Below are 27,992 nucleotides of genomic sequence, written 5' to 3'. Positions count from 1 at the left end.
CAAATTACACTGTGCAAAGGTAGATGTTGTGGGAGTTACATGTCTTACAGAGGTTATTATAGCAGATCTCAAGCCACAATAGAAAAAAACCCACTAAATTAAAGCCTAAACATAAAAGCTGACCCAGCATGGATGTGTTTGTTCTGTGAAATTAGATATATTTGCTACAATACTAGAAAACTACGTTAACAGCTGTTGTTAAGCAGACTTCTATTACGTACTTAGTTAAAGGACAACTTAAAGCCCAGCAGTGTGCCAAATATTAGATTAGCAGAAAGGGCAATGAAATCCCTTATCAGAAAAGCAGCCCCAGAAGATAGGAACTTACAAAGGCAACATGCTGTATCAGGCATTACTATCATGGGAAAAGATGAAGAATCTAATAGTCCACCTCTCTCTGGGGGAAAGCAAGACAGCAGGGAGGGCAGTGATTCTTGCTGGGCCAAGCTTGGTTTTGAAACCATGAGGAAGAAGACTGCTTGTCCCTATGTTCAGGAATTTATACATGCTCACAGGCAGTGTGAAAGGAAAGCAGAGGAAAACAGAGTGCCCCTAAAAGTAAGTTTTACCCAACCAACTCTTCTGGTAGGACACAAACTCACATTGGATGTCTGTTTGTACAGGTTCATCCCTGACCCTACACAATTTCATCGAGGTCCTGAGGAGGTGCTCCTTCACAGCTGGAAGGTAGGAGGCAGGACCCTCACCCTTCTGCAAGGCCAGATTCTGTCTGCTGAGAGAAGCAGGTATGTGCTTTCACCTAATGAAGAACCTACGATGGGGAATTTTCCAGGCTAGGAGCAATGTTCAAGCTTGGTTACTTAAAAGTGGTACAGAAAAATAACTCTTACCTTTAATTTTCTGCAGAAGTTCCTCCTGGGTTCCCTGCCTGCTCACAATGCAGTGACTATGCCGTTCCATTTCACAGTCTTGGGGGGAAAAAAACCAAGGTAATGCACTCAAAATCAGATACACTTCCCATAGCAGTTGAGCATTTTAGTTTACAGCCCACTGCTCCTCAGATTCAGATTACAAAACTTTTCTCTTGAAGAAGAAATCTTCTATCTGTAACCCATGCAAGAGGAAAGAAAAGTAACATGGCCCCTCACTAAACAATAAAGCAGAACAAAACAGAAACACAAAAAAAACCCATAAAGGCCACAGTATTGCACCTTCAAATGCTGCTCCAAACAATAAACTTCTGTATGCCTTTTAAACCAGTGGGTGTCATCGGATTCATTTAAATCCATTGGAAGTTCAAAGCACTGGGTACGTTAACTATGGGATGGAAATTGCAGGTAATTAGTTACACCTTTCCCATGTACGGAGACCTTCAGCTCCACCAGCTGTTTCGACAAAAAGCAGCAATAACTAATCCCACCCCTTTGAACTGTGATGTAAGCAATTCTGAGACACATCACAGAACATAAAAGGTGTTCCAGTCAAATCCTGATTATGATCCAAGACTTCATGTCCAAAGGCCAAATCTTCTGTTATACTGGGAGAGAACTGCATTGAAACAACTGCACGATGCTCCCTGCATAAGGCTGTCACAAACTCTGCAAGCCAAACTGCTGTTGGCAAAATTAGTGATGCCTTTGGGAAGCATCTTGCAGTTCTGAGGAACACCTGATTTATGAGCCCATTATGTCATCCCATAAACACCGTAAGAGTCATAAAACAGGGCTTTCTACAGTTTTGTTTCACAACCAGTTGCTGATGAGCTGTAGCTGAAGCAGATTTGTTAGGAGATATCCAGTTACCGAGCTTTTTTGTGTATGGGCTTTCCACTATTTCACAGTGAGTTCAGCTCATTCCTCTGCTTATCCCTCTGTGATTTATCTCAAAAGTATTGTTCACTTATTACACACAAACCTCCCTCCCACATACACACTCTCGTCGCCCTGCAGAGTACCGCTCTGATAGCTTCTGCAACTGCACTGCAAACCTTACCAACAACGATTCACTGAAGGAAAGCCAAATGGCGAGGCCCTAACTGAACTCACCTTAAACTTCTTTGGAGGGCACTGGTGGAGAGAATCAATGCTATTTTATGCATCTATTAGATAATAAACCTAAACAGCCCCTCTCCCAGGTGAAAGCATATCATTAATAATATTAGATTTCCACACTTCTCTCAAAGATATTCAATAACCTTGGATGTACAGCTCCTCTAAGAATATACAATCCTCGTCACACTCAACTTCCACAGTTCTATTGCTTTGCTGGTTCTTTTTACAAATGCCTATATACAAAGTCATATTTCTTACTCTCCTCAGGTGCGTGGAAAGCTTACTTTCACCCTGCTCTGCTCAGAGCCTGGCAAGGCCTACTGTACAACAAAGTTCAATTTGTAGATCAAATGAATACTGAGTCTCATGTTAACACAAAGCTTTCAAAAGTCATCATTATAGCTTTAAGCAATACAGAAACATTAGCGTAGTTACTATAGAACATTGTTTGTTATATTACCTGGGTAATTCTGTGACTCTCTCTATGTATTTAAATATACTTTATATATTATATATAATACAAACCAAGTATCAAAGAACTGCATATTCAGGGATACTAGTCATTAGGAGCTGTCCTTGAGTATATTCATCTGAACTGAGTAGGAAGACTAAGGTGTGAGCACCTTAGGACAAGCAAGGACCAAGTGTTAACATATTTCATTACCACTTTAAAAACACTAGCTTTATTCAAACATTTTAATGTCCTAGTAATTTTGTTATTGCTGTTAAGCATCTCTTCTTCTGCTCCTCATTTACTGTGGAATTGTCAGAAAGGACCTCTAGCTGCCTTTAAAATATTATTGCTGACAACATATGTTGTTAGAACATGTTCCATGTATAGCTTGATTGACAAATTTCTGACCATGACAGAGAAAAAGAAAAAATAAAGAAAAAAAAAGAAACATCAGACTGCACTATCTCAACAGTGAACTTCTTGGTTCAAAAAGAAGACAACCAGTGCCAAGGGCAAACAGTTCTTACAGAGAGCAATAAAGAAGATCTCAGTGTTACCTGTTAAGAATTTATTCACTTACCATTTCAAAGCTGTACCTGGACTCTTCCTACTCACTTTTTAAGAACAGTAGTCTCTAGAACTAATGAGTACGTAAGTTCCATTTGCCTTGTATTTAAAACAGGAACTACTGCTACAGGCAGAACAAAGACACAGTTGAAAAGTCTATTAAGTTCTACAATTAAAAAACTCATCTGAGTTCAGAAGATAGAAAGCTTCAGGAATTTATGTGCACACATTCTTTCAGTCTTTCTCCTTCCATTTCAACTGCAGGAGAATCAGTCAAGGTAACATTAAGCATAAATCACAGGCAAAGTTTAATGGGCATGAGGGAATAGACATTTACATCTTTTGCCCCTTTAAAAACTACAGGCTGCACTTCCCCAGCCCTCAGACTCTCCTTTTCTTACCTGAGCTTGCTCACAAATTCATGGTATAAAGAAGGAACTTGTGGCTAGAAGATGGCCATGATAATTTGCGGAGTCCACTTTGTTGTTATTCTCATAACTTGTAATTTCACTGAAAATGCATAGGAAGAGCTCCGGAATCAACTAATCCTGCACTTTTAAGAACACAATGTGCCAATTAAACTATAATGCATAAATAACTTACTGCTTCTTGTAGGTATTTATTTAATCCCAGTATGAATTTTACTAGTTAACAAAGAAAGATCTTTCATGTTTCTGAATGTTGCTCCTCAGACTCAGGAATGTCCTGAATGCTTAATAATTTGAGGCTTAGATGAGATGTTTCCTTACACAGATGCACTAGAACTACCGACAACACAAGTTTCAGTTTCCAGCACAGCTTTAAAACAAGATTAAACGTAACTCAGCGGCAAACACATGTTCAAGGATAAGGAACAGAAATCATCAAGCCATCCCTTTACTTTGCAACACAATATAACTGGTACCACTTTATGACAGTTTCGTGCAAGACTGAAACTATATATACTATTATAAAAAAAAAAAAAGGGTCAATCAGAACTAGACTGAACTCGTTTTATTTCCTTCCAAAAAGGACAGACACTAATTTAACTAAACACAGAATTTAACTGCAACTATACAAATTTAAGAATATTATCCTGCTCAATAACCGCTTTTAAATATATATATATATATATATACTGCCAAAGTTCTAGTGTATTCCTTATAATTAAATAGCCCACCTCTCTTCCAACCCCCAGTAACCTCAGACTGGAGCCACAGAGTTCAGATTAACTTAAGCACAGATGGCAATTTTCTTGCTTTTCAGTGTAGTTTTGTATTATCCATGTTTTCTCCCCAATCTACCAAACTTGGTCTCAAAAGTAAAACTTACTGTGTCAGCCATGAAGTTTGACAAACCTTGTAGGAAACAAATTCAGAAAAAAATAACAGTTTTTAGTATAAAATACATGCCACATCCCTCTAAAAAATACTACTTATCAATTTATGTGCACTCATGTTTATTAGTCAGTCACATTTTTACTATATTATCTGCATATTTCTTATTTTGAACACGTGAACAAACGAGAAGTAACCACTTTTAGCCAGACCTTCCAAAATCCATGAAGTTCTTTGAGAACTATGAGTGGCTGTTCTAAAGTAAAAGGTATCCAAGGAGGTTCCAAGAAATATTCAGTCAAACAAGACAGCCGAAAGAAGATGACAGCTTTCTTTTTCCTGCTGTGACCAAGCCCCACAGTTCTCCCATGTCCTATTGTATTTAAACATTCAAGATTACTCTCCTACAATTAAGCACAGTGCCCATTTAGCTATTTACCATATTGTTTCACCCACTTGCTTTCCAGGTATACTGAAATCTCACTATATTGACGAGTATCCAAATCCACCACTCCAGTTAATGGAAGTCTAGGTCACACAAAAACAGAATTATAGTCATCAGTTATATTTATGTATACCACCTGACGTGGCATTACGGAATTTCATCACAAATCATTCTAATTGAATGCCAAGTAAGGAAACTTGAGTTTATTTAGCTTCCAATATTGGGAAGATCAAGAGGAACTAGGATTGCTCTGGACAAAAGAAAATAGACTGTGCTTACAGATCATTTTCTGCCATATTCTTTCTTTAGGACGACTGTTTTATTGTTGCCCTTTCTATTACATGGGATGTACATATTATCAGGTGTTAATAAAAGGTCAGTGCCTGTACAATACATTCTACAACTGAGCACCACTTTCCGTTACTGAACAGGCAAAGAAATTACACTGAACACCAGCATCTGGCAGTATTTCTCCAAAAAAAGTGACTAAAATGGGTTTAAATTGATTAACACTATTAAATCACATCTAATATTTGATACTACATGATCTCATTACAGCTATACGATACAATTATACAAAATGTGTTAACATCAAAGAATACAACCAAAATTAAGATAGCAAACAAAACCTATATAACTTTTTTTCTTTACAGGAAAATACTTTTGAAGTATGCATGTAACTGCCCATTCTTTTAAAGAAAATCTACCGCAAGCAAGTTATCAACCTCCAGAAAATCACACATAGCATTACTACGCATATCCCCGAAAAGTGTACAATATGCACACTTGGAATACAAAATTAAAAAAATTGTAAGCAACAGGTGAGCTCCATATTCATAAGAATGTGAAAAGTAGTCCCATTTTAGCACTGTTGTATAAAGAATCGTCTTTTTTGATGCAAGTTCACGAACCGACCCCTCTGGTCAGGGCCACACTTTACAAAACACCGTGTTCTTGAAACGGGATTACAGAGCAAGGTAGAGCATCTCAGCAATGTCACCTGGAAGTTTTTTGCTTTTTATTTACTACTTATCAAAACATGTCCTTTAGGTTTGTAGGGTTCTTTTTTTTAAAATTCTTTCCTAGAAACAATATACAAAGGGGAAGCGTATTTATTTTCAATTCATTCTCCTGTAAGATGGTTTTGAGTTCAAGAACTTTTCCTCCAACCTTCACTGGTTGTTTTTGGCCTTAGCATGTGTTAAAATGTGAGATTTCAGGTTAGTTGATTGCGCAAACTTCTTATTGCAGCCATCAAATGGGCAAACATAGGGCCTGTCGCCAGTATGAATTCGCACATGTGTGCGTAAATTGAAGTCCAGTGAAAAACGCTTTCCACATCCTTCAAATGTACACTGTTGAAAGGAAAACACACATTCCATTAGCTAAGAATAAGCAGCACTTGCGTTAATCACAGAGTAGAACAACATTCTAACACTGTACAAGCATAAGAACAGATGTTTAGGATTATTATAAGTACATCTTTAGGCATCACCATTAAACTGTATTTAAAAAAATAATGAATGTGAATATTTCTGATTGTTTTGTACATCAGTTTATAGAGGAAAGTAACTCCTTGCAAGGGAATGCTTTCACTAGAACACAAAAACCCCACCACTCTGCAGCTCAAACAGTATTTTGCTAAACTGTACTAGAAAACAGAAACAGCCCCACAGCAGAATTTCCTCCTTTTCATAAAAACCTGCATAGATTTGCTTGCTTTACCAACTTTACTTTCAAGATGAGCTCAGAATACAATGAGCAGCATGTTTAGCAGCAAATACTAACAAGGAAACACAAAGCAGCTCAAACACGTGCACATAACTGAATGCCGCAAATAAAATCTCTGAAATAATTTATTTCTCCAATGTAAATAAATAACCAAAAATACATATCTCAAGTGCACTGGAGTGAACAGTGTGCTCAAGTTTACGATACCTATAATATTATCTATGTGAATAAGATCATACGAAGAAGGCTGGGGACCTCTGGTGGCAAAAGCTCACATGATTTGATATGAATGGAAGGACACACAGTTAACTGCCATAATTTGAAAAGTGATTTACATCTACTACTATAAATCAGTATCGTAAGACAACTGAACAAAGAACCTTGAGAGCCAGGGTCAGGTTGTCTACAGGACTATTGTAGCACTCCTCAGATGGAGGACAAATACATTTTCTTCATTTGGTAGTAACTAAAAACTTCCTTTTTAAAGTGGGCATATATATATATATATACACACACACACACACGTAACTTTACGTTTTTTATAGAAGATATCTTTTGTGTACAAACAACTCATTAATTCCTATTAATGGCCACAGAAGTAGACAAAGTATAGCCTAAGGAGACACCCAGTTTTAAAGATCATCATCCAGCGCTTCATGTTGTCATTGAAAAACAAAAAAAAAAAACCCAACACTATCCCCAAAACAATACAAAAGCCATATTAAGAGTTACACTCTATTCACATTCTAACAAATAAGTTGTAGTCTGAAGTTTACAATACCTGAAAGGGTTTCTCTCCAGTATGAACTAGTTGGTGTCGCTTTAGTTTCGAGCTCTCCACAAAGGCCTTTCCACATTCTGCACATACATGTACTCGAGGTCCATGAGTGTGCAGATGCTTCCTCATAGCAGAGTTGTCCCTGAACATCTTTGTGCAGCCCTTAAAAATAAGAGTGAAACTCAATCAGCATGTAAGCTAGTACTTACAATGATTTTATCTGCTTCAGTAAAAGCAATTAACGTGCTTTCATATTCTGAATCTTTCTCCTACAATGGCCATGAGAAGGAGACCCCTATCAATTATTAAAAAAAACAAACAACTACACAATGAAAACTATCATTTGTAAAGCTAAACAAGCAAAAAAAAAACTCTCTTCTCACTAAGAGTTATGAACCATGTGCACTCAAATAAATAATAGGACAGTTTTATGGAAAAGATGCAGTTCTGGTAGAAGCTAATGAATGAACTAAACAAAAGCACATACACTTTCAAGGAAAATAAAAACAAAACAAAAAAACATTACATAGAATGATAGTTCATGGCTATCTATGGTATATCCCTTAACATGCTGTATATACTGTGCATACTGACTACTAGAAAACTCCAGTAAGTGATATATTCTGTAATAACGTATCACAGACTACTCTCTAGCACCAATCTGCATCTGCACTGCTACCTCTCCCAGCTTTCCATCCATTTCCTTCTCTGCCTTTCTCACTCCTGGGAAGAGATAGGAGTGTTTACAGCACATAATGGCTTACAAATACCACCTAGTGCACACTTGAAGACCAAACACTATCACCTTGGGATAAAAAGATAACAATTGATTAAACAGCTTAAACCCACAGTGATTCTGGGAAACTAAATGAGGTTGAAGACTTTGTGAGTTACTGTCAACTCAGCGTGAAAGGAGAAGATATTCACTTCAACTCAGGTATGGTATCAGAGGCTCTTAGTCTGGGGTACATACTGGACTGATACAGGACTACCTCTTTTGATTGCGGAATACGCTTAGGCTAGCAGTGGCCTGGTACTCTCTTTATTCAACCTTTCTTTTAATAGAAACCTACAATATGTTTTAGAAATGTATTTCCTGCATTATACTAAATTCCTTGAACCACTTTACACTCTATGGGTACTCCAAATGATACTCTTTTTATGTAAAAGTAGTCTACCAGCATGGCTAAATTATGAGTCACACAGTTCAACAACAGAACCTAAAGTAACAATCAACAACTAGTATTCTATTCTACAGGCTTTCTCCATGGAAACTATTTATTCAAATCTAATACCCACATTTAAACATGCCTCATTTCTTAATACAAATGGGAAATTAATCCTTTCTAGAAAAGTTCTCTCTTCAGGTACTAGAATTCAGCTAATTTAGGAAGTACTTCACCAAAATAAAGACACCATGGACTTGTTTGCATTTATTTTGAAGTTTCCTCTGACAGGAACAATTACATCTTTTATAATATTTTTCTTTTTTAAACTGAAATCAAATATACAACACTAGAAAATACATGAGGTGGAAGGATATTCTTTTTTCCCTTTTTAGATGTAGTTGAAGCTATGAAAAAGTAAATAGAAAATGAAGGCATCGTTCCTCACAACTGTACAGAATAAATGTTCTAGTATCTCTACACACTGAACTGCAGTAAAAACATGACATATGAAGAATGTAAATAACTGGAAATCAACAGAAGCACAAAGAGGAATCCAGAACTAAGTGACAATTTCTTTCACTACAACTGTCAGGAAGAAGCCTTCTACTCATACTCTCTAATACGCACTAACTATCTCCCCTGATTATTTGCTCAGGCTCGCACTATCTAGATCAGAGTCAGCAAGATTGTATTTCTCTTTTTTCATTACAAGATAATTTGGCTAACAGAAGCTCTACAGAAGCTGGGTAATGCAGTAATGATAAAACTACCAGGTTCAGTGACTAGCAGAATTTGTTCAAGACTGCACCTTCCCCACTATCAATAGATCAGAATTGTTATCTCCAAACCCCTCTCTCAAAATGATGCATCCCCCAGCTCTGTGGAATGTAATTCCAGTCTTCCACTAATGCTGACTTTGGCATTTGCACCACAGATTGCTGATTCCCGATCTAGACTCCCAAATCTGTCATAGCTTCCAAGCAGATGATATATAGATCTTAGGAACGTACTTTGAACAGCTTTCAGAACATTCTTTCAAGTATGTATTCTTGGGTGGCGGGAAATCACAACAGTAAAACCAGCATGTTAGGGACTGTGCATCATGGTTACCAGAAGATTAGGGATGCACTAACCTTAAGACAAGAATTGGGAATAATACATTATTCAGTTGGTTTTTAAGGAAGCTTCTAAAGAGTGATAAATACAGTTAGCAGAGTATATAATCTATTTACAGCAAGACATTTTACTTATTGTCAAGAGAATATCAACACAAAATTCGGATCTACAAACTGCTACCTTCTCAGAAGCTGAGAAAACTTGACTTACTTTGTGAGGACAGGCTATCGTACGCGGAGCATCATCTTCCTTTATTTTTCTTGGCTTCATTCTTAAAAAGAAAGAAAGGAAAAGGAAAAACATTAGTAGAAAAACACTGGTAGGCAGCTCTTCTCCAATAACTGCCTTCATAATGTACACATTTGATAGTATCATGTAAACCATTAATAATCTGTTTAATGTCTTTAAAAGCCTTACAATAACACTAACAGCATATTTTGATATTTGGAAAATTCAGCTTTTTTAACAGGACCTCTGAAACAGAGAGTAAAATACTTAACACTACATCCCTTGTCCTCTGAACATGTGAAAAGAGGGTTTTCCTGATTTACATAAATTGTAATTGACACTTTGTTTGAAAATCCTGTTTTTTTTGTGCCTGTGTGGCTTATTTATCTTCGCTTCTCCACCTTGCACCAGGACATTAAGGACAGGATAGTTTCAACAGATTTTAGAATCCAAGAATGGCTCAGACTTCTAAGGAACCTTCAAGATCACAGACTTTCAACCTCCTGCTACGGGCAGAGACATCTCCCTTTAGGCCTAAGCTGCCCAAAGCCTCATCCAATCCAGCTCTGAACTCCTCCAAGGATGGAGCATACACAGTTTTTCTGCGGTACCTGTTCCAGTGCTTCACCACCACATAAGGCAAAATTTCTTCTTTATACCTAATCCAGAACTTAAAGAGAATAAGTTTAACACCATAATCCTTTGTTCCATCACTACACATCCTTGCAGAAAGTCCCTCTCCAGATTTCTTTTAGACCCCCCTTTGGTACCAGAAGGCGGTCTAAGGTCTCTTCTCCAAAATGAACACATCTCTTTGTCTTCACAGGAGAGACTTCAAAACAGAACATGAATTTTTAACATGCATTCCTAAACACTTGATCTGAAGCAGGATAAAATGCAACTTCTAAATGTTCAAAACAATTCTGAATAGATGCAGGGAAAATATGTTAAAAGCTCTTCATTTCAACTATGTAACCATTTGTTTCTTTGAAGGTACACTCCAGGCTTGACACTGTTACATTCCTTGAAGAAGCACTAAAATCTGCAGTTTCACTTGCCTCATTCATGTGGACACAGGAGAAAACAAGAATGGAAGTCATTCTGAGGCTGAATTAAGGCCTAACAAGTGAAAAACATTGCTGAAAATTCCTGAAATTCAGGAAAATCTCCTTAGAACTACCAACAGAGTCTCCTATGGTTCTGTGGGCATGAGAAATAGAATCATAGAATGGCTTGGGTTGAAACTCCAAAGATCATCAAGTTCCAATGCCCCTATCACAAGCAGGGATCCCCTCCAACAGTTCCACATCTTTCCTGTTCTAGAGGCCCCAGACCTGGATGCAGTACTCCAGATGGGGCCTCATGAGGGCAGAGTAGAGAAGGACACAATTACCTCCTTGTCCCTGTTGGCCACCCCTCTTCTGATGGAACCCACGATGCCATTGGCCTTGCAAACTGCAAGAGCAAACTGCTGACTCATGTTCAGCTTTTAGTCCACCAGGTCCTTCTCTGCAGGGCTACTCTCAAGGACTTCTTGTTCTTCCTGTACACGTATCTGGGATTACTCTGACCTCAATGTAAAACCTTGCATTTTTCTACGCTGAACCTCACTAGGTTCACATGGACCCACTTTTAAGTATAATCCAACTCCTTTCCATGCAGCATGGAAACTGGTTCAGCATCTGCAGACTACACTGAATATGTACAATGCTAACCAAAGAACGTTGTAGCCTCCTGAAAGAGTAAAAAACATGGGAATTGTGGATTCAACAATCTTCTAGAAAATGGTTGTGAGGTATTTGTATTGACAAAGCTTTTCTTGTGCCACTGCCAGCACCATCAATCTTGAACACAGCAAGTTATTTTTGTTCCTGCAGGCCATTCTCTTTATTATCTTAACCTTGCTGGTAACTTTTCCCAAGATTACAGACTAGCTGAGATGATGTTAAGATGACATTTAATTTATATGACTCAACTGGCATAGAGAATGGCGGTGCTGAGTTTAATTTTAAGTAAAGTTCTGAACACTTAAAATCCACACGTACCAATGGTAGAGGCATTAAGACTACAAAAGAAAAAACAAAACAAAACAAAAAGACATTGAAACACATATGGTGCCTCTATGGAAAGCTCTTAACTATCCTTTGCATAACATGCTTCTTATTTTGCGTCAATGTATTTTAGAGAAGGAGAAAGCTCTGAAATGCACATCTGCAATACCAAGTCAGGCAAACAAAAAATACACTGATAACACGTGACGTGAAAGAACAGCATCATGTTGTAATACCAACAGACATCCTAACTGGACAATGCTGGTCCCGTGAATACCTGCTTTAACATGATCAATGTGTTAGATGTTGGCTCAGTGATTTCCCTGACCCCAAAAACCAAAATACTCAAAAGCCCAAAAACTACGGCCACGATATCATCAGAAACAGTAAAAACACCATCGTTCTGAGATCATAACAGACCTTTTGTAAAAGAGACTAAATAAACTGGCATCACTAACAAGAGACGATAACAGCTTTAATAGGCAATTCTTGCACTACTTGTACTTGGTATAAGATACCCCCGATCATCGTTCAGTGGAATCTATGTGGACAGCAGCTTAAAGAAGAACTGAAAGACATTTTCAAATGTCTTAGAAAAAAGGTTTTGGTCTTACTTTAAACAAACTAACTTTCTGCAAAAGGAGACCATGCCAGAACCTGGTTTGTTGACCTTAATTACACTGCTGCAGGTAGCTCTTGCTGGTGGTTAGACATCTGGATCCCACCCAGTAAAGCATCTCTACCAGCTCCATCCAAGTTTTCTTAGCCTGAAACATTCATCAAAAACGGAACTCTAGTACACACCACTATTTAAAATAACTGTGACCACACACATTAATACCTGAGTGGATCTACCAAAACAGCTGCCATTGCTGAAAGTCAATTTAAATGGCAGGACCAGAATTCTCACTTCCGCTGCAAGTTTCTATTGGCCTTGCCTAGCAGTAACTTCACCAGACTTCTTAAGAAAAACTGGAAGTGAACCTTTTGGATCACGGTACTGGGACAGTGCAATTGAAGACTAAACCTCTTAAACTGTACTTAAAGCACTGTATTCGGGAAGGGAGGAAAGGGGTGCGACAAAATAAGAGAACAGGTTACAAATGTAAGCAACCTAATAACTTCGCAGAATGAGGTTCATGAAAGCACCATCTTACCCGTGCAGGAAATTGCATGAATTAGCAGGTATTGAACCTCTCAACCCCTCAAAATGAAGAATGTTACTCTGTCACTACTATACCAGAATGTAACAGCTAACTACTTCCTTTCACCCACCCAGAGAACCTGAAAAAACTTTCAATCTCCACAATCAAGTTGAAGATGGATACAATTGTTACCTTAAAGCACAAGCCAAGAGCAACTAACAGCATACAACTCCCTTACCAGCATCACCCTTTTATGCTTGTTAAACCTACTTTCTCACATTCTTTTTTCTCCTTCTGTGCATAAACCTCAACAGCATTGCTCCCTGAGGCAACTACTACTCTTCCCAGAGGTCACTGATGACCAGCAGTGATAATTCACCTTTACAGATGACTGAGTCTCCATGAATAGTTGGAGAACGAGGAAATTATTCTATACCAGTATAGACCAGTATATGTAGACCAGTATAGACTACCATTTAAGTCAGTACTCTTACTTCATCACAGCCCCTGTACTGCCTTACTGAGACAGAATTACCACGAGTCCCTGCCTATTTGTTAGCGCTAAAGGATTCTTGAAACTGGCCAGACTGGCTTTTGGATAAACAGCCACAAGAGGAATGGCACAAGGTGTCCTAGGAATCTACAACCAAAGAGCCCACACACTCAGTGTTTTATTATGCTTTGTCCACAAACAGGCCAGAAAACTGTTGTAAAATGAAACTGTTCTTGCTCACCCTGAAGTTCTGGCAGAAATAATTACTAGTTTTGTTCTGCATAACTGGAATATGTTAGTGAGAGAGTGACCCTTGCAGCGGTGTACAGAGCAAGAGATTCTCCTCGCCTGGTAAAATAATGTGGGTAATTGTCAGTTTACTGCCCTTTTAAGTTTCTCAGCAAGAACAAAACCAGTACAGAAGTGTATACTTTATAAAGAGGCCTAAGTCATAAATCTAGGTGGCCAGAATGCTTTGTCACTCTTAAGAAGGGTGTCTGATTTCAAACTCTGAGGCAGCTTCCTCTCCTTTGTTTTCTACCCGTTTTGGAAAGTGATCTGAACAGGAAGGGCAGTTCTTATAATGGCTCTCTTTCAGAAAAGGCACTAAGAGGAGCAGAAGATAAAGCCTTCTGGAAAGGATAGTCCCCTTACAGTGCCAATTCCCCAGCTACAATATCTTCCCTTTTTCTTTCTTTGCATTTTATTTGTGTTTGTTCTGTTGTCTTTAGACAATTCAGCCACCTATCCACCAAGGGGAAAAATGAGAGGGGGGAAAAAAATTAAAACAAGGGATGCTGGTTTTAAGTGGTTTTGGGGGAATTTCAAGACATCTTCCACATTCAGCAACTGAAAATATTTCTGCAAGCTCTTATGACTTCTTCCACACAGAATTACTTGTAATCTATTCAGACTTGGATGAAACATTTTATTTCACCTTAGGGGAATTTTAGTGTCCCAGACAAAATGCATCAAAAAAGAGAGCAGAAATTACTAGGTTTCATCTCTTTCTTAGCAGAACGTTGACAACTAGTATTTCAGATTCTGATTTGACTGCCAAAGATAAATGCACACATTCTTTTTCACTTTCTTTTTTATTGCTCTTTTGAAGTGTACATAAGACACATCATAGCAATTTTATTTGTAAAATTCCTGAAGTTGCCCAACCAGGTAAAAGATCTTCTAAGAATAACAGAACACATCTCAGTGTTCTGACACAGCTGGTTTATTTGCAGCATTTTCAACAGTTTCAGAATGTATAAAAAACCTTTCCAGGAAGAAGCAGGTCCAATTAAAAGGCCCAGATTCCTGCTACACAACTCAATGACAAATGCATCAGGAGAATAAGAAGTAGAACAGAACAGCTGCTGAAATGCTTGCTCTGCTCTGCCACCTAGCAGCTGTGTCGCAGTGGTGCCTCTTCCATAGGCTCAGTTACTGCAGTTTGGTATTCATTTCTTTACAAAAAGGCTGCAGTTCTACAGATTTCAATCACCAAAACAAGTGTGGGTGGCCACACTTTACTACTCACTGAGCTCAGAAGTCCAGACCCCTACCTGAAATCTGTTCATACTACAGTTAAATTCTAATACAGCCATAGTTCTGAATTAGGAGGCTGCAAAGCAAGCCTTTAACTTGTCCAAGCTTTGCCAATTTAAAGTTAACCTCAGACATTTGTTCACATAAATGAAGGCAATCATCTCAGTCAATCAAAAATAAGCTGCATGGTTATACAGTGAATTAAGCTTCACTTTTAGTATATTATTTCTACAAACACATAGTAATATTTTTCCGAATATCTTTAAGAAAATCCATCCCAAAGTAACTTGTTTTTGACTACACCAAATTAACTTAGTATTAAATTCTCCTAGTCAGTTTATGCTTCCTTATACATAGACTATACACAGATGGTTTTCTTTAAATCGCTGAACTTTAATTCAATACTTTCAGCAGAGCACGTGCTTCTTTCTGAGTTTTGAATTCATGTGCTGCCCAAAGTTCTCACAATACAACTGAGAATTTCATAATAACGTATCTGCAAGAAATCTTTCAAGCAGTGCTTGAAACTTCCAAAGAACTTCACATTAAATAAGCAAATCCTTTCAGAAGTAAAAAAACACGGTACTCCTAGTACCTCCAAAGCCAATTCCCATACAGGAACTAAGCTTTTTCCTCCAGTTCTGCTATGCAAGAAGGTTTCTAGTGATATCTGCATGTGGTATTCAGGTAACTACAACAATTACTAGTAAAAAATTATCTGCAGATATTAGAGCTTGAATACATGCTATTAGCTAAAAGGGGTCCTTTCAACATGCTTCACTCCCTCTGAGAAGGTCAACACCATAACAGTGTTCTAATACACCCATATCAACAGTTTCAGCTATACACAATCATTTCAGACCTAATGTACAAAGGTGTTGGGTTGTTTTCTTCATGTTTCCTTCTTAAAACAAGAGTAGAAAATTTGACAGTCATTGATTCTGACCAACAAATCAAAGGTTTTCCAAAAACATTGCATGCCTGAGGTTTTTACACAGCTAGAATTAAGCTATCACTAATTTGTACTGACTTTGAGAACCTGTGGATATTGTCAAAGGTTGTATGTTCCCAATACCAACGTGTATTTGCCCTATGACTGAAGTGGATCACATTTCATCTCCTGTACAAAGACATATTAGCAGCAAAAGTATGAGACCATACACATAAAACTCAATTTTTCTGTTATCTGCTGTAAATTCTAGCTCTAGAATTCCCTAGAACATTCCACCAAGACAAAGTGGGAATTTTACAGATGCAAGAGAAATAATTCAAACCTAAAAATGCACTACTGGTTACAATACATTCAGAAATACCTGACAGAACAAATCTTGTAATTTCAAGACCTGGAAACCGTATCAAATATCAAAACCAATCTGGACAGTATCACTCAGCATTTGCATGGAGAAGCACTACGAGAGGATGTTAAACTTCATAACAGAAGACAGCTGTATGTAAGTACGTCAGTGCTTAGCAGAACCAAAGGTTTTAGAACATTCTGAAATACCTGAGAGCACTATTCCATGCACATGATTAGCAGATATGTTTGGAATTAGAATACTACATACACTCAAACTAACACTTAACTGTTTGCTTTCACAAAAAATTATATTCACCCTCCCTGCAAGTCTCAGAAGAAAACCCATTCATTGTGATCATGATTAGCAAACCAAGTAACAACAACAACAAATGGCAGAACCACCCACCATTTTAGATAAAATCTTTTGCAGTCCTTAATGACTTTTTTTTTAAATGTAGCTTGCTCCAGAAGTAATACCTCCTATTTATTTCCAGGGGAACTACAACAGGTACAGAAAGTACAAGAACACAGTTTGACAGAGCAAATTTTCTGCTTTGAACCACTATTTCTCAGCATAGTTACTAGCATTAGCTGTGCATTTTTGCCAACCAGGAACAAAAGCCTGCATGCTGCACTCATAAAAATCCGCACCAATGGAGGTGACCCACTGTTGCTGTTGCCACTGCTGAAATGCACCACCCACTGCCTCACTGTGCTCACACCCACTGTTTGGTCTCCATAAACATTCAGTGAGCACTGATCAATGACAGTGGGTGCCATTTTTTCTTGCAGGAAGAAATTTAATGACAAGCATTTGCTTCATACATATCTCCATATCAGGTGCCGCTCTGTCAGGCTATTGCACAGAAACACAATGTAATGGAATACTGGTGGGGAAGTTTCACTTCTATTGCCATACCACCAACATCTGGCACTGGCATTGTGAGCCAGCATAACAAAATAGGAAGCATTACTTCTTGAGCAGCCCCATTTTCAGATTAGACAGTTATGCAGCATTTGCTCCCTGCTTCTTTCTAGGAGCTTTCAATATACACAGTTCAATGGCTTAATTACCACAACTGAAGGAAGAGTCTGTGCCAGAGGTCCTTCACTGCATACACAGTAAAAACCAATAGAAGCAGCTTGTAAAAAGCAGCAAGATCAAACAGGGAACAGCAGCAGACAAACCTTGTTGAGCGCCAAGATCCAACTACGCAAGCTGCCCAATCAAAAGTTGTGCCAATAGCCCTTGTAACCTAGCAAATAACTGAAAAACTCAGTGGCATTCCACAAAAGAATCACATTTCTTCCTGTGCCAGCTGACTTAGGAAGCAAGAGTAACAACATCTGACCATCCACCTGCCTTAAGTGATACAGCATTGCAACAGAGCTCTGCAGAACATCCAGCTAATAACAAAATGAAAATTAGCATAGCTTCATGCTTTTAACATTAGAAAAAACGATCACAGCAGCTCCAAGAAGTGAGCTGCTAAGCTTAAATTTTCAGAGACAAGGTATTAATGTTGCTCATGGACTGTACAAAGCAGCGAGCCTTTGGTAATTACAAGGACACGCACACAAAGAAGGCAACCCTAATGTTGCAACAGGACTTTTCCCCAGTGATCTCACGATTGCCCTCTGGTGGCTACAGGCTGCCCAAGCACTCCACACCAAGAGCTTGTCAATGCTACTCGTAACAGCACTTTGGTGGCTTCACAAAGTCTATCGGAAAATAAGTTATCTAGTAACTCAGGGGAATGGATTGCATATGTAAATGAATAAAAATTTTGTTTCACTGGAGGAAAATACAAGCAGTACAGTTAACAAGTGCAAAACTGCAAGAATCAGTGGCACTTGAAAGCACAAGACATATCATTTCATTAAAAAACTATGTCTAAAACACAGCTTAAAGGGGGAGAAGCAAATGGAAAAAATCAGTAAGTGGTTTTACAAACTATTTCAGCCTAGATTTTTTATTCTGAACAATCCAAATGCTGCATCACATTTATTTGGTCCTTTGTCACCAAAGAAACTAAGACTACTCACATGTAAAATGCAGACTATAAACGTATTTTGGCCTTGCCTGACTGAAGACAAGAAATCACCCAATGAATATGGAACCCTGTTATTTTAATACGTCACTCACTGCACTGTTCTGAATTTAGTTCCTTGGCTTAGAAGATGATTACATAGAATAAGTCATATTGAATTTATCATTTATATTGCCTAACAGACTCTTGATTAAACCACTGGAAAGAAAACAATTTTAGTTTGAAAATCCTTCTTCCTACTTACCTAGCAAACTCAGCCAGCTGCTTAGGGTCCGAGAGGTCAATGCCAGGTATTCCACCAGGAGGAAGCTTCTTTCCTGTCATGTACTCTGAGTAATCTGGAGGAGAATTCTCTCCAATGATCTGCTCTTCCACCACTGTTTCATGGTCAATATCTTTTTTATCATCTGAAACACACAAAATACTGAACTCAATACATATTAAGATCAATACAGCATACTAACTATTAGGCTACATCTCAGTACAAACTCAAAATTGATGCTCACTTTTAAAAACACGGTGCCCCCACGGATTGCTACGCCAAAAAAGAATAAAGATATCCATACACTTAACAATACAAAGAACACAGTGGGTGGGAATAACAGCAGAAGTTGCCTATCTACTTTAAACACAGACAAGTGTAGGCTGCATTTTAAAGATAACACACTTTTCCTAAAACAATGTAAAAATATTTAAATTACCTTAAATCTCTTGAAAATTAAGCTCTACAGTGCTCACTTAGATCTCAACAGCAGACAGCAACCAAATAAACCTAGCGGAGGAACGGTACTTACCTTAAGAAATTGTGAGTACTGATCTTTAGATTCAGAAACCACCAACCCTCAACTAAAGAGTCATGGAGGGGCAAGAAACTTCAACTACTACTAATGGGCTTCACTCCCTGCTCATAAAACTGTAGCTCCTTAACACCTGCAAATAAGCCTGAAAGAAACAAAAAGCTCAACAGTGTGACTCTCTCCCCAGGGGGCTTCCTCCTTCAGTGGCAAAGACAGCCTAAGCCCTTTCCCCCTCTAATGTGCCAACAGCAGATAGGGATCATTCAGACCTTTGATCTACAACTCAGTTAGAGACGGCTACTTAAACTACTCTAGAGCTCCTCCACTGGATTTCTGCATAAGGACCACAAGGAAATCAGGTTGAAGACCTGCTGTCACTGACAACCCGCATTCAGACTGCAGAATGCGTCAACAGTTTTCTCTCCCTCTTTGCTTTTTTTAAAAACACAACCACAGAGATGCACCGAAGGCTGAAAATGGAAACATCCACGGATCCCCTCCTTGCAAAGCTCACACCAGTAGGGCAGAAGAGACAGCACCAATCCCATTTTCCACTCTCACCTGAGACCACTTCCTATGACAACAGCTTTAACTATTCAACTATGCCTTAACAGCTTGCCACTGCATTACTTCTCCTACTCTTTACACAGAAAGATTTTGCAAACCACTTAATGTACAGTCTATGTATGACTTGCAAAGGTAAATTCTTTGTAAAAAATCAAATTGTGAATTTACAGAAACACAAGGTGGACAAGGACAGAAATATGTTATCTCCAATTAAAAAATAAATAAGAAGAAAACATAAGACAAGGAACTAATCAGGCAAAGTAGGTTTTTTTGAGGGTTTTTTTTCTTGACACAAGTACAGGAAATAACATTATTCACTGCTCAGTAACTTAAGTGAGGAAAGAGATAAGTCATAAGCAAATAAAAGAAATATACCATGGAGAAATTTTTATTCAATTTGTAATGGCTGCTTTTAATCCTTGCCACTGAGCTATTTCTAGAAATGTTACTGCTTGTTTGGAGTTTAATCTGATCTACCAGATCAAATAGCAAGCAGTTCATGTATACGTTCCATAGTAAAAGAGGGAAATTGACTTCAACATGGCAAAGACGGCAGTGTTAATAAGAAAATATCTGCAGTATTAAAAATAAATTGATAACTGGGACGTTTTCCTTCAGTTTAATCTAGCTTTCTGCTCACCATGTTTCCTTTCAGTCTTCATCAGTGCTTTAAAGAAAGTAACTGAATCCACCTCAAGAAAGTATTAAAGGCTAAATTTTACAGCTCAGGAGTTAGAAATTCAACAATAAACCCCTAATTCAGCAACCATTTGTTCTTCCAAACTGTCAGAAGGCTGAGAACAGATACTTAGTAATGCCTACACACACATAAAGGCATTATCAAGTTCAAAAGAGAACCATTTTTGAAAGCTAATTGCAAAGCCTTCTCCAAGCTGTAAGCAAGAATGGGATCAGCTGCCTTCACATCGGCCATTTCAACAGCTACTCAGAACTTCCAGTTTGACCGTTTCATGACATTTGTAACAGAAACAAGTTTTCATTTCCTGCCTCAGATCGGATGCATGAGTCAACTGGGTAATTTATAGACATTCCTTAAGATCTTCTATCTTTTCCTTGCATAAAGGCCCTCAATGCAACTATGCTTCCTTGTTATTCTGAGGGCCAAACTGAAAGCCAGCCAGCTGCCAGTACCCTTCCTTCCAAAAGCCCACCAACAGAAAGCAATTCCAAAGTAATGCTTCTAAATGGGAAAACTATGAAAATATTACCTCAGATGAAAATAAACAAAAGCATTGCTTTATAAATTCTTGACAGTTGCATGAAAAATAACCACTCAAGTCTTCTTACACCAAAAAAGTGCTTTACAGCAGGATGGACCTGCAGTTCTAAAAACTAAATCAAAAGAAAAGACGAAACCAACAACACAGCAAATACCTTGAAGCACAGGCTAATGACCTTCAAGACAGACCTGATTCACAGGTCAACTAAGTTATTAAAAGCAGCAGCTAACTTGAGCACTCTTAAGCATTCAGATCATCCTAGTTACTGACCATCCTATGACGGTCCTTGATACCATCAACTCATTGAAATAAAGAAACCTGTAAGTGCTGGAAGAAGTCTGGAACGCCTTTATCATTGTCCTCTACTCAGAACTTTATCACAGGTTTAGTTGTAATGCCCTACCAACCTTCACTAAGCAACTCAAAGTTTGGAGGCTAAAGTCCAAGCAAACTTTCACTCAGGCTGACAAGTTAACCAATATTCTTACTGCAAATAGGACATGTTGACTGCTTGACATTTTCTGCCTTCAATCAAGCCCCAGTAACAACTATGTCTAAGTGACTTCACCCCTCCTTGCCTCTTACAAAGCATCAAAAAAACAAACATACAGCATACAAAGCAAAATCTCCAATTCTAGTTACCTCTGGAGAAGTGTAGCATAAATAATGCATAGCATTTTCAGAGACCTATGTATAAAGGATAGTTATTTAGTTCTTACATCCATTGATTGGTCTCCATAAGCATTCGACAACTGTCAATGAACGTCAGTGGGTGCCATTATTTCTGCATAGAGGAATTCAATGACACACTTTCGCTTCATACGCACTTGCATGTCAGATGCCGTCCTGTCAGACCGCCCCTCTGCTGCCATCTGTCACACAGCAACAACATAGAATGGGATGGATGTTGGTGGGAAGGTTCAATTTCTACTGCTGCACCACCATCATCTCCTCTGGCATTGTGGGCATCATAACAACATAGGAGGCATTACTTCTGGAGCAGCCCCATACTAAAAGACAACTGCTCAGATTTTTTATCACCCCTGTAATCTGAAGTTAAATTAAAACCCTTTTGTTTTTAAGATAGTAACATATTTCTTTGGTTGGTTGATTTAGTATCATTGTTCTATACTGTGCCTTGTTTTTTAGTGTTTTTTGTTTGGTTTTTAGTGGTCCTGAAGAATCTTCTAGAAACCCAACCCGACCTCCCTGAGTTTCCAAATATGGATCAACTGCCTGGGCTTTCTGGAACATCACAAATCATTTTTAAACCATACACATACGATTCTTAGACTTCCCCACCTAGAAACAGGTTACTGCAATGGTTTAACATCTTTGGGCCACGCTGAGGGTGGTTGTGCTACTTCAGCCCTAAGCCTGCAGGCTACCTAATGTTAATAACAATGTAAGCCAACACAGCCTATTTCAGATTAAAAAGCTTTGACAGAGTCCATCTTTATTTAGAAGCAGATGTGGTTACAATATAGTAAGTAGTGAAGGAGAACTAAGAATAGTTCTCCCTCAAATCAAGCTCCAGCTGTTTGAAATTCCAGCATTTGGTTGAGCCAGAACATCAGTACCACCTTCCCAAGTGCTCACGTGTCTCAGAAGCAGCCTTGTAAATGCAATCTCGGAAAGCAATTCACAATAATCTTCCCCTTCTTTTACTATCGCGTACCCAACACCTAGAAACAATCACCAAACAGGAAGATTGAAGCTGAAGATGATAAAGGCACAAATACCTTCCCTTTCACAAGTGGTGAACATATCCACTGATATATTACCTCTTCAACCATTTCAGAAAATGAAATACTTTTTGTTCAGTATCTATTTTCACACATGAAAAAAGACCATTCTATTTAGAAGATCTGGGAAGCGAACGTAAACTAGAACAAAACATTCCTGTTTCAAACTAAACAGATCAAAGTAACCATGGGTCACAAGTTTGACGTTACTATCGATATTAAGGTGGTAAGAGAAGCTATGGTTAAGTCTAAACTGTTGCCAACAATAGTACAGCAACTATGAACTGACCATACTAACGACAGAAGGATTGAGCAGTCCACTCTAATCACCTTGCTATGTATTTCATACACCATTTCTACTCATTTCAAGAAGTGCTACCAGGAGCGCTATACTCACTGACAGTGATATACCCTTGGTTACATTTGGCACCATGTGTGTACAGGCTAACACAGTAGCACCGGAAAACAGTAAGTAATTAAGCCACACTGTATTCCCACCCAGCAGTGAGCAAAGTGCCCTTGTTCCCAATACCCAGGACCAGCAATATAGGACTCATTGTGTTACAGTGATTCACAGCCTCATTTACCGCTCATCTTTTGATAAACTTTTTTGTTAAATATTTCAACCAGTCAATTAACTGAGAGCACAAGTCTTTAATTATGTCACAATACAGAGGTAAAGCAGTCACAGTTTGCTCAAAACAAAGCACGCCGGATTCTGCAGGGAAACCTCAGTAAAACCTTCCTTTGGCAGGTAGGTGGTTTGTTCCAGGGGTTTATTTTCATTCCAGCTTTTTCTCTTTTGGAATTTGTCTGGAATTCATTCCCCCTCAGATAACACACACTGAAGCAGCAGAACATCAGCATTTAACCATGAGCAACTTCAGATCACTTTTATACTATTCAGCAAGCTGTATTAAAGGTATAAAAGTCTACCCATCAGGCTCAATAAGCTCCATTCTGAGCAGGTTTGAAACTCAGGGCAGGAGCAGGCTGGGCATGCATGGAGGAAAGTCAAGCCTTTTCTTCACATACAAAATCTGTGATATTGCTTTTGGAGAGTTTCTTCCCCATTTGAATTCGCGTCATAATAGGTATATTCTGCACCACAGACACCATTGGGCCAAACATACCAATGCAATTCAATCTCCACTACATTATAAGTGGATATCATTCTGGCTGGGCTTGCATGGTCATGAGCACAAAGAACAAAACCTCTGAAATCGATCCGTCTATCCTGATGTAAAAGTTGCGTAAGGAGGAGCAGAATCAAGCGCATTGATTATGCACATTATTCATTTCAGTCAAGTAATAAATCAGCACACAGAAGCTCTAAGGAAGCATCCTATCAGGCACTCTGAATTTCAGAGCACAAATGCATGCTGGAAGCTGTCAATTGATCCCAGTGAGGTCCTGCATCCTGCCAGCTCATGAGTCATACAGCCACTTGCATTCAGCTATTTAGACAGCAGAAATCCAATTGCATGTTTTTATTTTCTTTTGTCTTTCTTGCATGGTCAATTCTACAACAGACAGCAAGCGATCTTCATTCAGATTACACTGACACACAGAAGCATATAGAAAATGCTGTTCCACTGAATTGTACTCAAGAAAGTCTTTACTAAATATTCTCTGTCCATCAAAATGCAGGTAACTTTTATTGGGCTCATTAGGCTGTCAACTAAGTATATATCAGAAGGACAATACGCTGTCAAACTTTTTAATGTGGACGTTTATTTAGCAACAACAACTAAATCAAAATCACTATTCTTTAGTATCTTGTCAGATAAGAGAATTAGGTCATTCAATATACTTTTCTTTCAGCGCTCCACTTAGTAATAAAACCACCAGTCAACCACAGACAACACAGCCAGTGAGCATAGAACCTCAGAAGTTTAACAAGTCCCCAATGCTCTGCTGGACTCTCTGAGTACTAAAAAGAGCAGGAAAAATATGATAAGCAGAAAAAGTGTCTGTCCCATTATTCAAGGACTACGCGTCCACTGAGTGTTACAGGAAGTGATGTTATTTGGCTGCTTTTTTTCCCCACCCTCAAATAATGTTAGCATAGAACTTCCCCTGTAACTCTTCTTACAAAAAAAAAGAAATAAACAAAAAACCCAGAAAACACTAATGTACCACAAGTAAAATTTCTACTGACAAGGATAAAAAAAATCCCCCCCACCCCCTATGCATCTTAAAAGAAGGGTGAGGAAACTGAGGCCAACAGAATCAATGGGAAGGGCTGGCGCATGTCAGGTCCATCCCCAGCCCTGCAGATACCAAGCATGTCCACACGATTTTCTTGCCTTTGAGACACTCCCACAAAAAGCAACTCGGAAACCTCCACTCTCCCTGTGCACGGATCCCTCGTGCCTATTAAAAAGCCCTTTTGAATCGTTAGATCCAGCCAAGGAAAAGCTGAGCGGTGTTCCCCGAGTGTCCGCCTGAATCCGCTTCCAGCTCTGCCAGCACAGCGAGGCCACCACCGGGTCAGCTCCGCTCCTGCCGAGGGGACTCCCCAAGCACCGGTGAACCCCGGTCTCCACCTCGGGGGTGCGTGCAGCCCCAGGCAGGCACTGCCCTCCCGGCGGCACCCCGGGATCGGGTGGTAAAGCCCCATCCCCGCCCAGCCCTGCTCTCGCCGTCGCCCGGCTCGGAGCTCTCGCAGCCCCCGGGCGCGCTCCCGAACGGTATTTCAGAGGGGCCGGCCGCCCCGGGGCGAGGCGGCAGCGGGCGGCGCTGGGCGGGCGCTTGTCCCCCGCCCCCCTCGCCTAACGGTCACGGGCCGCAGCACACGCCTCATCCGGGGCCGCGGCCACGATCGGCATCGAAATGCGGCCCAATGGGGCCCCGGGTGCGCGGAGGAGACAGCGCAGGGGCGGGAGGGAAAGCCGGGAAGGCGGCGGCGACGGCCCGGAGCGAGAGGAAAGAAAAGCGCCGTGAGGAGCGGGAGCGGCGAGGCGGGAGGAGAAGCGGCGGCGACGGGGCGGGGGGAGAGAAGCGAAGAGGCTGGGTGCGCCCCGCACCGTGCGCCCGCCCGCCCGCGCACCCCGCCTCCCCCTGCTGCAGAAACTACGCCATTGCGGCCTAGGCCTGGAGCCGGCGGCGCGCTGCTCCCTCCACCCGCACCCCCTCAGCCGCCGCCATCTTGGCGGCCGCCGCCATCTTTCCTTCCCCCCGCCGGAGCCGGGCAGGAGCAGCGGCAGCGGCAGCGCAGACCCCGCCATCTTTTCGGGGAGCCGCCATACTTGCCCTGGCGATGAACATGGCGGCGCCCATCACACACATCAAAACATGGCCTCCCTTCAAAACAAAACCGTCCGGATCGAGCCGGGCGGCCCCCGGCGCGGCTCAGGGCCCGGGGAGGGAGGGGTCCGGCGCGCACTTACCCGAGGCCCACATGGTGACCGAGAACTCCCCCTCCAGGGTCTTGATCTGCACCTGCTTCTGCTCCCATTTCCTGCCGCCGCCGCCCTCGGCCCCGCCGCCGCCTCCCCCGCTCAGGTAACTCTTCTTGCTGCTCTTCTTGCCGCTGCCGCCCTTCTTCACGCGGCCTCCCCCCCCGGCCGAGGAGGACCCGCCGCCTCCGCTCTTGCTGCCGGCGGCGGCCACGGTGACCAGGGTCTGCTCTATGTACTCATCCTCTCCGGCGGGGGCCGGCACCGGGATGAGAATCTGATCCTCGAAGCCGTCGTCGGCCCGCAGCCCGTCCGAGTCGTCTCCCCCCACCACCTCCTCTCGGGTCTGCACCAGAATCACCTCCTGGTGGTGGTGGTGCAGGTGGAGCTGCCCCCCGCCGCCTCCGGCCGCTCCGCCGCCCGCCCCGCTGGGGTCTCCGTCCGAGACGAGGGGCTGCAGGGCGATCATGGGCTGGTGGTGGTGGTAGTGGTGCGGCGGGTGGTGCGGGCCGCAGTCCTCGCAGCACTCGTCCTCGTCCTCCTCCTCCTCGTCCTCCTCGCCGCCCACTACGGTGGTCTCGATGGTCTCCACCGGGATGGTCTCCACCTCGATTTCGTGCAGCTCCACGATCTCGGCCGGCATTTCCGAGCCGTCGGTGGCGATGTACAGGGTGTCTCCCGAGGCCATGGCCGGGCGAGGGGGCGGCGGGAGGACGGAGCTCGCTGGGCGGCCGGCGCGGGGTCGGCGCTGCGCTCCCCTGGGCGGATGGTGGGGCTCGGGCTCCTGTCGCGTCCCTTCCTTCTCCTCCTCCTCCCCCTTCCACACAAACACCAGCTCCTCGCAGCCAGCGAGAGAGAGGGAGGGAGGGAGGCAGCCAGCCGCCAAATCCCGGCTACGCTCCCTCGCGAGATTTCCGCCGCTGCCGCCGAGACGGACCCCAGCCCCGGGAGGCCGCCGCCGCCGGGCCCCGCCCCCCCGCCGCCCAGCGGCCAATGGCGCCGCCCGTCACGCCCGCGGTTCGACGAGGCGGGCGAAACGGCCTATGGCGGCTCGGCTCGGTTAGGCGCTCCGCCTCCGTTCGCCGCCGCCGGCCTATGGAGCTGCGCTGCGACCGCTGAACGCTCCTCCAGGTGCGGGGCGGCCAATCGGCGAGAGGCGGCGTCAGCTCGTTCCCACAGCCCCGCCCTCGTTCCTTCGCCCCGCCCGGCCGCTGGCTCCGAGCTCCGCCCCGAGCCCCGAGCTCCGTCCCGCAGCCCCTGAGGCACCGCCAGGCGGCGCGCGCACAGCCCGACCGTTAACGGCCCCGGGCTGCGCATGCGCAGAGGAGCGGCCGGGCGGCTGAGGGAGGGCGAGCCGTCTCCCTTTACCGTGTGGCTGCAGGAGAGCGTTGGTGAACGCAGTTGTGTGAAAAGCAGAGTTCAAAACAAACGACGCACCGAGTCCAGCACTGCCCCACATTCCAGGGCGTGGAAATCCCCCTCATTAAACACGGCAGTGAATCAGCTCTTTGCCCTCACAAAAAGCCCTGCAGGCCCAACACGAGCCATTCCATACTGACAAGGCCACCTCCCGGGCCTCCCCTCAGCTTCCTTCCCTTGTTAACACCTTTCCCACCCACTGTGTGGGACGTAACACAATCAGTACCAAGTGCAGATTTGCTGCTTTGGTATTTCCAAGGCTACTTCTTTGCATTCTAATCTCCCAAAGTGACACCATTTAGGAACTAATAATAAGATAAACCTTAAAGAAATGGTTTTACTGCAGCGTGAAGCATTCTACACATTAGTCTATCTGACAATTGCTCAAGATGGTCTTGGTGGTTTCTTCCAACATTTATGATGCTACCTC

At 41.6% G+C, this 27,992-nt stretch overlaps 1 protein-coding gene across 2 annotated transcripts; it reads right to left on the bottom strand.

The window, feature by feature from the left end:
* Positions 1-4,454: 4,454 nt before the first annotated feature.
* On the bottom strand, positions 4,455-27,048 carry YY1 (YY1 transcription factor). 2 transcript variants are annotated; one of them, XM_015865637.3, is made up of 5 exons: positions 26,135-27,048; positions 18,637-18,799; positions 9,799-9,859; positions 7,307-7,465; positions 4,455-6,149 (listed from the first exon to the last, which is right to left on the bottom strand). In XM_015865637.3, exons 1-5 carry the CDS (start codon positions 26,829-26,831, stop codon positions 5,967-5,969), a joined length of 1,263 nt encoding a protein of 420 aa, XP_015721123.1. In that variant the 5' UTR covers positions 26,832-27,048; the 3' UTR covers positions 4,455-5,966. The 2 variants fall into 2 exon arrangements, 1 of the variants encoding a protein (XP_015721123.1); XR_014947265.1 differs by lacking the exon at positions 4,455-6,149 and adding an exon at positions 9,483-9,605 and having other exon boundaries at positions 7,326-7,465.
* Between the last annotated feature and the right edge of the window lie 944 nt (positions 27,049-27,992).

Source organism: Coturnix japonica, chromosome 5 (assembly GCF_054131305.1).
Source record: "Coturnix japonica strain WE chromosome 5, WE-NBRP24, whole genome shotgun sequence".
Lineage (NCBI taxonomy): Eukaryota > Metazoa > Chordata > Aves > Galliformes > Phasianidae > Coturnix > Coturnix japonica.
This window is presented reverse-complemented; position numbering and strand designations above follow the sequence as displayed.